We start from the raw sequence: 8,646 nt of genomic DNA on the forward strand, positions 1-8,646 counted from the left end.
TTACGGGGAAGAACTCAGCAGCGCATTATTGCTCACAGAGAGCTTCCCGGCCTCGGCCGTGTCCCCTCAGGTGGAAGACCTTAATGCCAAGTGGCAGCGCTACGATGCCAGCAGGGACGAGTATGTGCGGGGGCTCCATGCGCAGATGCAGGGGCTGCGGGCGCCCCCCGAGCCCGCCAGGCCCTCCTGCCCCGAGCTGATGAGGAAGGAGATTTCTAGGCTCAACAGGCAGCTGGAGGAGAAGATCCGTGTCTGCGTGGACGTGAGGCGGGAGCTGGTGGCCGTGCGGGGGGCTCGCGACGCGGCGCTGGAACGGGTGCAGATGCTGGAGCAGCAGGTGTCCGATCGGGGCGCCCGGGGCCCAGTGGTGGGGGTGGCCCGTCCACGGGAACCTTCTCCTTCCCGAGTGGACGCACCTCGGCACCAGGACAGCCCAGTGTCTCACCTCCTTTCAGATCCTCGCTTACAAGGATGATTTCACCTCAGAACGCGCAGACCGAGAGCGGGCCCAGGGCAGGATTCAGGAGCTTGAGGAAGAGGTGGCCTCCTTGCGGCAGCAGGCATCCTGGACACAGGTAGGGCCTGAGCGCTTTTCTCCTCGTTTAGGCTTGGTGTTTCTCTTGTTTTCCTTCTCATGAATTTCGAGCGTCGGTCCAAGACGTTTGTCACGGTTCAAGCCCCTTTTGCCCCGCTGGGGTCAGAGCTGCCTTGCCTGGCGCCTGGTGCACGATGGCGGAAGCCCTCTGTCGTGGTCTAACAGCAGAGGTGGCTGGCTCTGGGGCATGTCCTGGGCTCCGAGCTCCCTACCAGGCCTTCCTTCATATATGTCCCCTCCTTGCTGTGAGACGGGTACCGTAGTTACACCATTCTACAGACCTGGGTACCGAGGCCCCAGGTGCCCACTGGTGTTCCCCAACTCATGGCCTCTGTGCGGAGAGATGGGCCTTTTGGGCCACTGGGCCCACCACCCACCCAGGGAGGCCTGGGAGGCCTCAGAATTGACGAAGTCTCTCACTGCGGGACCTCTGGCACCCACCTGCCTCTTCCCCTCTCTGCCCTGACCTGCTCGCTGCCCTGCAGATGCCCTAGGAAAGCTTAGTTTCTTTAGCCCCTCAGCGAGTACCCACCACACCTCTGGCCCCAGAGTGAACCCTGGGCCCCTCAGAGAATTTCCATCTGGACGGAGACTGGGCAGTAGTAGCTCCTCTGGGGCTCAACGTACTGGGCGGACCTTGGAGCTGCCCCTTCTGGCCTGTGGCGTGGCCGCTGGGGTTCATTGATGGCTCGTGTGTTCCCCACTGAGGATGGGGTATGGGAGTCATGGGGGACCCCCTTTCTCTTTCACACTCGTGTATGCAGTCCATAGCAGTGGGCCTGGCAGAGGCAGCTGTTCCGACTTGTGGGTAAAGTGGGTGGGGACTGTGGCCGAGCTGTGTCCCTGAGTCTGTAGGAGCCCCTGCAGCCTCCTCAGTGTCCTGCGGGGGTTCCTGCTTCTCCTCGGGCACTGGGACTACAGGCTGTGGTTGAGAATCCTGCCATGTGCGCTGGGTGGGAATGGGGTGTTGTCTGGCTTGGCTGGGCATTTCTTCCCACCATCTGCCTTGGCCTGCGGGTTTTCTTGAGGAAGCACGTGCTCTTGAGTGGAAAGGTCATTAATGGCGTGGAAAGGTCAGTAGCCGTTCAGCGACTCGGGGTTAAGAGGAGTGACCAGAACCAGCTCCAGGTCCCATCCCTGGGAGCACACCCTGGGGTCTGGGCGTGTGGGCTCTGGTTCTGGTCGGAGCAGCAGCACGTGTGGGCTCTGGGCCACTTCAGGAAGTGGGGAGGGGTGCAAGTCCCTCGCAGGGATAGAAGAAACACCTCAAGTGTGAGAGCCCGGCACGTGATTTGGGGGCCTCTAGGGCAACCCACGTACATGGACCCTTGCCTCTTTTCTAGGAGCGTCGAGAGCCAGGCTCCTGCCGGACTCACATGGGAAACAGAACTTCCAAGTACTTAGAGGCTGATGCTCTGGAGTTTGTGGCGCCCAGTGGATGGAGGGCTGGGACTGGATCTCAGGGTCTAGACTCCCCTGCTGAGGGCCGGTGCCCAGGGGCGGCCCGGAGAGGACAGGGGGATCTTCAGTGCCCTCACTGCCTGCGGAGCTTTGGTGACGAGCAAGGCGAGGAGCTCTTCAGGCACGTGGCTGAGTGCTGCCAGTGAGCCCCATGCCGGGAAAAGGGGAGAGCCCTCGAGATCTGGGGCCCAGAATGGGCTGAGGGGGCTTCTGATCCATCTTGGTCCTCCCTGGGCAACGGAACAGACTGGGGACATCTCCTGGGAGGGAGAGTGGCCCCCCAGCTGCCAGACTGAGGCTGGGAACAGCCAGGAACAGGGGGCCAGCCAATGCCACCAGCCTGCGCCGCCCACCTGCACCTGGGGCACTGCAGCTGCTGGCAAGAGCGGGCTGCCTGCGGGGATCGCACGTGTGGGCCCCAGGGTGAAAGGTGGCTTGCCTTGTTGTGTTGAATAAGGACCAGGAGGTTTGCAGAAGTGAGCATTGTGGCAGACCTTGCACCTGGGGGCCGGTGTCTGCCACTGAAGAGCCGTGCCTCTGCTCAGTTGTACTGCAGTCGCCTTTGCCATGGATCTGCAAGTCAGGGGACATTTCATATGCACTTACTTTCATAATAAACGTACTTGCCCAGGTGACTGCTCTGCGAGTGCATCCTGGGGGCTGGGGCGACTTCAGACCAGCTGGTGAGGAGAAACACTCTCGTGTTTGCCACCTGCCAAGGGACAGAGATGGACTGGCCGGAACCCAGGCAGGCATGCCTGTCAGGGCCCATGGGACCTGGGTCCAGCCCAGCTTAGCCTCTGGGCTAGTTCAGCCCCACCCCAGGGTGTGAAGTCAAGGGCTGGAAATAAGGAAAGGAAGCAGATGTGACAGTAAGGGGAAGGTATGGCTGTGTAGGGCCTGTCAGTGGAGCAGGGACAGAAATGAGAAGGCTGGAGGGGAGACCGACGTGCTGTGCTAATAAGCGTTTGTTTGCCGGAGTTCATTCATTTAACCCTTGTAGCAATTCCAGGATGTCAACACAGACAAGGAAAATGAGGCATGGAGGGATTAATTCACTTGCCCAAGGTCACACAGTGGTTGAGTGACAAAGCTGGGATTTGAACCCGTGTTTTTAATTGCACAGTCTGTACTTCTTCCTGGAACTCACCCCTCCGTGTGGTTAATAAGTTCTCCTCATGTCAGAATTCAGATGTCTCCTCCTCTGGGACCCCCTGCGCACCTGTCTGCTGGAACCCGGCTAGAGGGGATCCGGCGTCTGTGGCATGGGGTGGGCAGGCTATAGCAGAAAAGCCTGTCAGAGCTGGAAGAGTCTGTGGACATCTGAACACTGGAAAGAGAGGATGGGGACATCCCAGAGAGAAGGGAGCCACAAAAGGGGGAACCCTCAAATCCTTGGCTGACCCGAAGTTGTGTGTGCTTCGAGTAAGACCCCAAGGATTCTGGGGTAAGAACAGCAGATGGAAAACAGCTAAACAGGCATCCCAGTGGCTGAATATTACAGGGTGACAGCTTTAAATCTGGGTCCCTCAAGGTAAGAAGGGCTTGGTAAACACTTTGGGTTTTCCTTTGAAACCCCAGAAGGGCCATGCCTCAGGAATAAAGTTGACATCCCGGCACAAAATGGAAATAGCCCTTGCTCTAGGAAGGCATACGACTCCCAGGTAATCAACCAACAAATCATGTGCCTACTGGACTAAGAACCAACTTTCTTTAGAGACAGGCAGAACCTCGGACCTTGCACTGTACTAACCACAAGTGTAATATGCAAGAGAAAATACTAGATGGGTGCCTGGCTGGCTCAGTCGCTAGAGCATACAACTCTTGATCTTGCGGTTGTGGCTGAACTTAAAAATAAAATCTTGGGGCACCTGGGTGCCTCAGTGGGTTAAAGCCTTTGTCTTCGGCTCAGGTCATGATCCCAGAGTCCTGGGATCAAGCCCTGCATCGGGCTCTCTGCTCAGCGGGAAGCCTGCTTCCATTCCTCTCTCTCTGCCTGCCCTTCTGCCTACTTGTGATCTCTGTCAAATAAATAAAAATCTTAAAAAAAAAAAAATCTTAAAAAAATACTAGATGTAGGAAAATTAAAAGCAGGATGAAGGTATTTTCAGACCAATACAAGGCAATTAAACTTATATCCAACACTCTACTACAAGAAATCTGTACTATAGAAATGCCTCCAGCTGAAGGGAAGTGATTCTGGATAAAAACAAATACAGAAAGGAACGAAGATGGGAGTGGGTAGATAAGGATTATCGACTGTTTAAACAGTCCTCTTTCCAGGCCTTTAAAACATGCCAATGTGACCACAGGAGCTTTCTAGGTGGCAGAGGGAGTATTTGATGACCTTACACAGAATTTTTTACATCGACATAAGGTGGACTGTAAGGCAGTACGGAAGCATATTATAATCTCTAGAGTAACCACTAAGATAATAATACAAATATTTAACTAAAAAGTAAACAACAGAGAAATGTTTTTATTAACCCAAAGCAAGACAAGTTATGACAACTAAAGGAATATGGAAGAGATGAGACAAACAGAAAACAGATGGCAAGAGGATAGACCTAAACCCAACTCTATCAATAGTTAACTTAAATGGATCAGATACTGACCGAAAGATCATGATTGTCACGCTGGGTGAAAATAACGAAGTTCACCCACGTACTTGTTAGCAGAGACAGAAACATAAGAACAGAGAATGAAAAGGATAGAAAAAGACACACCATGCCGAAGCTAACCAAGATAATGGGAATGTATGTAGCCACTCCCAGACCTGGACAAACACACAATCACAGCTGAAGACGAACACACCTCTCAGAGAGAAGCAGGAAAAAAGTCAGCAGGGATACAGAAGATTTACCCAAAATACTTAATCAACTTGGCCTTGTTAGGTCCAACAAAAATCAACTAGAATTCTTTTCAGCTCTATGTGGAACACTTAGCAACAGAGACAAATCTGTGGGCCATAAATCAAGTCACAACCCAAAGAACCAAATCACTGAATTTATGTTCTCTGACCATGGTCAGATCAAACCACAACTCAGTAACAGATAAATACCAAATTCTCAAAACATCTCTAAGTGATCTGTGCACAAAGGAAAAAAACACAACAGAAATGAGAAAATACTCTGAACTGAGTGAAAATGAAGTTAAAATTCAGTGAGCTGAGTGCCCATCAAGAGCTAGGAGAACTGAATTTTAAACTCAAAGAAAGGAGAGGAGAGAATAGAAGAGCAGAAATCAATGAGAAAGAAAACACAAAATTCAACAAAGCCAAGAGTTCTTTGGAATGGCAACACCACTGACAAACCAGTAAGAAGACAGGAGGGAAAGAGAGGGGACAAACTCCCGATAAGCAGGAATGAAAAGGGGGACGTCACCATGGATCTCTAAGAGGAATACTATGAACACTTTATGCTAATAAATCTGAGAGGAAATGAATAAAATCCTTGAAAAATACAACTTAACCAAAACGGATACAAGATACAAAATTTGAGTAGCTCTGTAGCCATTAAGTAAACTGAATCTGTAATTAAAAATATTGTCACAAAATTATAGACCCAGATGACTTCACTGGTGAACATCTGAGAAAGATATACCAATCTTACACTCAGCAAATAGAAGGAATGTTCCCCAACTCATTTTTCTGACACCAAAACGTAAGAAAATGACAAATCTCTCTCATGAACACAGATGCAAACATACTAAACAAAATATTAACAAATTGGGGCACCTGGGTGGCTCAGTGGGTTAAGCCTCTGCTTTCGGCTCAGGTCATGGTCTCAGGGTCCTGGGATCAAGCCCCCCATTGGGCTCTCTGCTCAGCAGGGAGCCTGCTTCCCCTTCTCCCTCTGCCTGCCTCTCTGCCTACTTGTGATCTCTGTCAAATAAATAAAATCTTAAAAAAATTAAATTGAATTAGATATAAAAAGGATAGTAAGTCATAAGCAAGTAGAATTCTAATCAGAGATACAAGATTGATTATTAAAAAAAAAAAAAAGAAAAAGAAAGCACTAGGGTGCCGGGCTGGCTCAGTCAGTTAAGTGCCTGCCTTCGGCTCAGGTCATAATCCCAGAGTTCTAGGATTGAGCCTACATTGGGCTCTCTGCTCAGCGGGGAGTCTGCCTCTTGTCTGCCCCTCACCCTGCTTGTGCTCTCTGTCAAATAAATAAATAAAATCTTTATCTTTTTTTAAGATTTTATTTATTCATTTGTCAGAGAGAGGGAGAGAACATGCAGAGGCAGGGGGAGTGGCAGGCAGAGGGAGAGGGAGAATCAGGTTCCCCACTGAGCAAGGACCTGGACTTGGGACTCGATCCCAGGACACCAGGATCATGACCTGAGCCAAAGGCAGCTGCTTAACCGCCTGAGCCACCCAGGCGCCCCAAATAATTAAAATCTTGATAAAAACCCCAACACTGATTGTAATTCACTAGAGTTAACAGAAAAAACATGATCATCTCAATAGAAGCTGAAAAAGCATATGACAAAATTTAATGTCCACTCATGATAAAAACACTCAGCAAATCAGGAATAGAAGGCATTTCCTCAATCTGATAAAGACATATGTCCAAGACCCTACAGCTACCGTTCTGTCTGATGACAGATACCGAGTGCCATCTGTCCCTGCTCAGGTTTCCATTGAGGCAAGGGTGTGCGCTCTTATGGCTGCAATCCCACATTGTACCAGAGGGTCTACCCAGTGCAGTAAAATAAAAGGAATAAAGAACAGAAAAATTAGAAGAAACGGTCCTTATTTGTAGATGACATGATTATAGATGTAAAAAGTTCTAGCTGATCTTGAAGTTTAGAATTGAGTTTGACAATCTCAAGATACAAAGTTCAATGTATGAAAAACCTATCATACTGCCATATATTTGCAGGAAATTTAAAACCTATTTCCCCAAAATGTAAGGTGACTAAAAAGATGTTAAGTCCTAACCCCCAGAACCTGTGAATATGCCCTTACTTGGATATAGTGTCTTTGCAGATGTCCTATGAGATGATGATGTGCTTGGATGAGGGTGGGCCCCAAACCCAGTGACTTGCATCCTTACAAGAAGAGGAGAGACAGAGGTGCTGGCTCAGCTGGTGGGGCATGCAGCTAGCTCTTAATCTCGGGGTTGTGAGTTCAAGCCCCATGTTGGGTGTGATTACTTAAAATCTTAAAAAAAAAAAAGACAAGCCACAAATACAGAGATACAGGGAGGAGACCGTATGAAAATGGAGAGAGCCTGGAGGGACATCTCTACAAGCCAAGGATTGCCAAGGAGAAGCCAGGATGGGGACATGGAACTGATGGTTCTTTACAACCTCTAAAAGGAACCAATCCTGTGGATACCTGTGTTTTGCAGTATATATCCCCCCAGGGATTTTGGGTTATATCCTCCAGGACTTTTGAGAATAAACTTTTTTTTCTTCAAGATTTGTTTACTTGACAGAGACAGAGAGAACGTAAGAGAGGGTACTGGGAGAGGGAGAAGCAGGCTGCCTGAGGAGCAGGGAGCCTGATGCGGGGCTCGATCCCAGGACTCTGGGATCATGACCCGAGCTGAAAGCAGACGGTTAATGACTGAGCCACCCAGTCGCCCCACGAGCAAATTTCTATTGTTAGAAGCCACTCAGTTTATAGCACTTTGTTATGGGAGCCTCAGGAAAATAAAGCATAACCCCATTTATGATAATGTCAAAAACCTAAAATGCTTAGAAAAAATTCATAGGAAGCATGCAAAATCTCTACTATAAAGGCTACACAATACTGTTGAAACTCAGAGAACACATAAATGAAATCATGTCTGCAGACTAGGAACTCTGTTGTATCAAGATGTTGCTTCATCCCAAACTGGCCTACAGGCCCAGCACAGCCTCATCCATAATCCCAGCAAGCTTGTGACAAGCTCATTTTAAATTATGTATGTTGTGTGATACATATGTATATGATACACATGGTAGCATGTATATCATATATTAAGTATTGAGCATTCCAACATACACATGTATCATGCTATGGTGATCTCATCATATGTACCATATATGTATGTCATATATGTATCCTATATGTATATCACCACATGTAGATCATATATTTATTATATCCTATATGTATGATACATATGATGAGCTCACCATATCATCATATGATACGTATGTATGTTGGAATGCTCAATACTGTCCTACAGGCTACCATTTTCCATTCTCTTCTCAGTGCTTCTTTCTGGTAGTTTCTCTTCTGTGCCATCAAGTTCATGGGTGTTTTCTAAGGGGTTTTGGATCTGCTGTTAATTCTATCCAGGGTATTTTTTCATTTCAGATATTGTATTTTTTCTTTAGAACTTCATTTAGGACTTTTTTGGATTTTTCTTCATCTTGTTCGTGATTTCTTTTACATCTTATGTGTATTTTTAAGATGTTTTACAATATCCATTTTACGGTCCCCGTCTGCAAATTCAGCAACTGTCATTTTGTGGTCTGCTTAGTATTTCTCTTGATTATGGTTTTTATTTTCCTTCCTCTTGGAACGGTCTGGTAATTTCTACCTGGATTCCACCATTGTGAATTTCGTCCAGTGTGGGCTGGTTTTGTGTTCC

At 48.4% G+C, this 8,646-nt stretch overlaps 1 protein-coding gene across 3 annotated transcripts in view; it reads left to right on the forward strand.

The window, feature by feature from the left end:
- TNIP2 (TNFAIP3 interacting protein 2) overlaps positions 1-2,691 on the forward strand; it is a 44,770-nt gene extending 42,079 nt beyond the window's left edge. For all 3 annotated transcript variants that reach the window (XM_082727138.1, XM_082727137.1, XM_082727139.1), the window contains 3 exons: positions 71-337; positions 456-575; positions 1,939-2,691. In XM_082727138.1, the coding sequence (XP_082583264.1) occupies positions 71-337; positions 456-575; positions 1,939-2,202 (651 nt within the window). In that variant the 3' untranslated portion in view covers positions 2,203-2,691. The remainder of the gene's footprint in view (positions 1-70; positions 338-455; positions 576-1,938) is intronic.
- The last annotated feature ends 5,955 nt before the right edge of the window (positions 2,692-8,646 follow it).

Source organism: Mustela nivalis, assembly GCF_964662115.1.
Source record: "Mustela nivalis genome assembly, chromosome: 4".
NCBI classification, from domain to species: Eukaryota; Metazoa; Chordata; class Mammalia; order Carnivora; family Mustelidae; genus Mustela; species Mustela nivalis.